An 827-nucleotide genomic window follows, 5' to 3' on the forward strand; every position below is an offset into this window, starting at 1 on the left:
ATGGCGACCATTAATTACGGGCCATGCACTTAGTACCTTAGAATACGCCACATCAAGAACAAACCACAATAAGCGATCTTCTGTGACTCTGGCAAAAAAGGGTTTGGAGAGGAGTTCCTGCGTAGCCGAGTAGACTATTTATTCACGGGTATGCCCCGATGAGCTTGCAGTCGTCGGAAAGCAGTTGAAGTGAGGTGTTAGTGAAGCATGTTCTGGCTTAGTTTAGTGCCGCTGTTGGCAGTAGTGTTGTGGTTGCTGCACATCTGGATTTTACAACGGCACCGGTTCGCCAAGGATTTACCGTGCACGGAACCGTATTATCCGTTCATTGGAAATGGACATTTATTTATTGGGAAGTCACGCGAGATGATATTTAACCGTTTGATGAAACCGTTTGCCGAATACGATCGCTGGTTTCAGCTATGGCTCGGACCGAAGCTGGTCATTGGCACGTCGCATCCAGACCTTATGCAATCCGTTCTAATGCATCCAGACTGTCTGGACAAACCGTTTCTCTACGATTTCGTGAAACTCGAGCATGGACTCTTCGGAGGTCATTGTGAGTGGATATAGCATCAGTGATTAGCTACGTTTCTTAGACTTCTGTCGAATCATTGATCTTTCTCGACAGATCATCCGTGGAAAACGCAGCGCAAGGCTCTGAACCCCTCGTTCAATACCCGTATTCTGAACAGTTTCATACCGGTCTTTGCCAAGTGCACCGAGCAGATGATGCAGAACCTTGAAAGTGCAGTCGGGGAGTCCCGTAGTCAAACGTTATCCATCTTCCCGATCATCAGCAAGTGCACGCTGGAGATGATATGTGG

At 47.6% G+C, this 827-nt stretch overlaps 1 protein-coding gene across 1 annotated transcript; it reads left to right on the forward strand.

The window, feature by feature from the left end:
- Positions 1 to 207: 207 nt before the first annotated feature.
- LOC128277251 (cytochrome P450 4C1-like) lies at positions 208 to 809 on the forward strand (the record flags this gene model as incomplete). Its single annotated transcript, XM_053015694.1, has 2 exons — positions 208 to 559; positions 632 to 809. Coding segments are annotated over exons 1-2 (530 nt in total), but the record flags the coding sequence as incomplete, so codon positions are not given.
- Between the last annotated feature and the right edge of the window lie 18 nt (positions 810 to 827).

Source organism: Anopheles cruzii, unplaced genomic scaffold (assembly GCF_943734635.1).
Source record: "Anopheles cruzii unplaced genomic scaffold, idAnoCruzAS_RS32_06 scaffold05064_ctg1, whole genome shotgun sequence".
NCBI classification, from domain to species: Eukaryota; Metazoa; Arthropoda; class Insecta; order Diptera; family Culicidae; genus Anopheles; species Anopheles cruzii.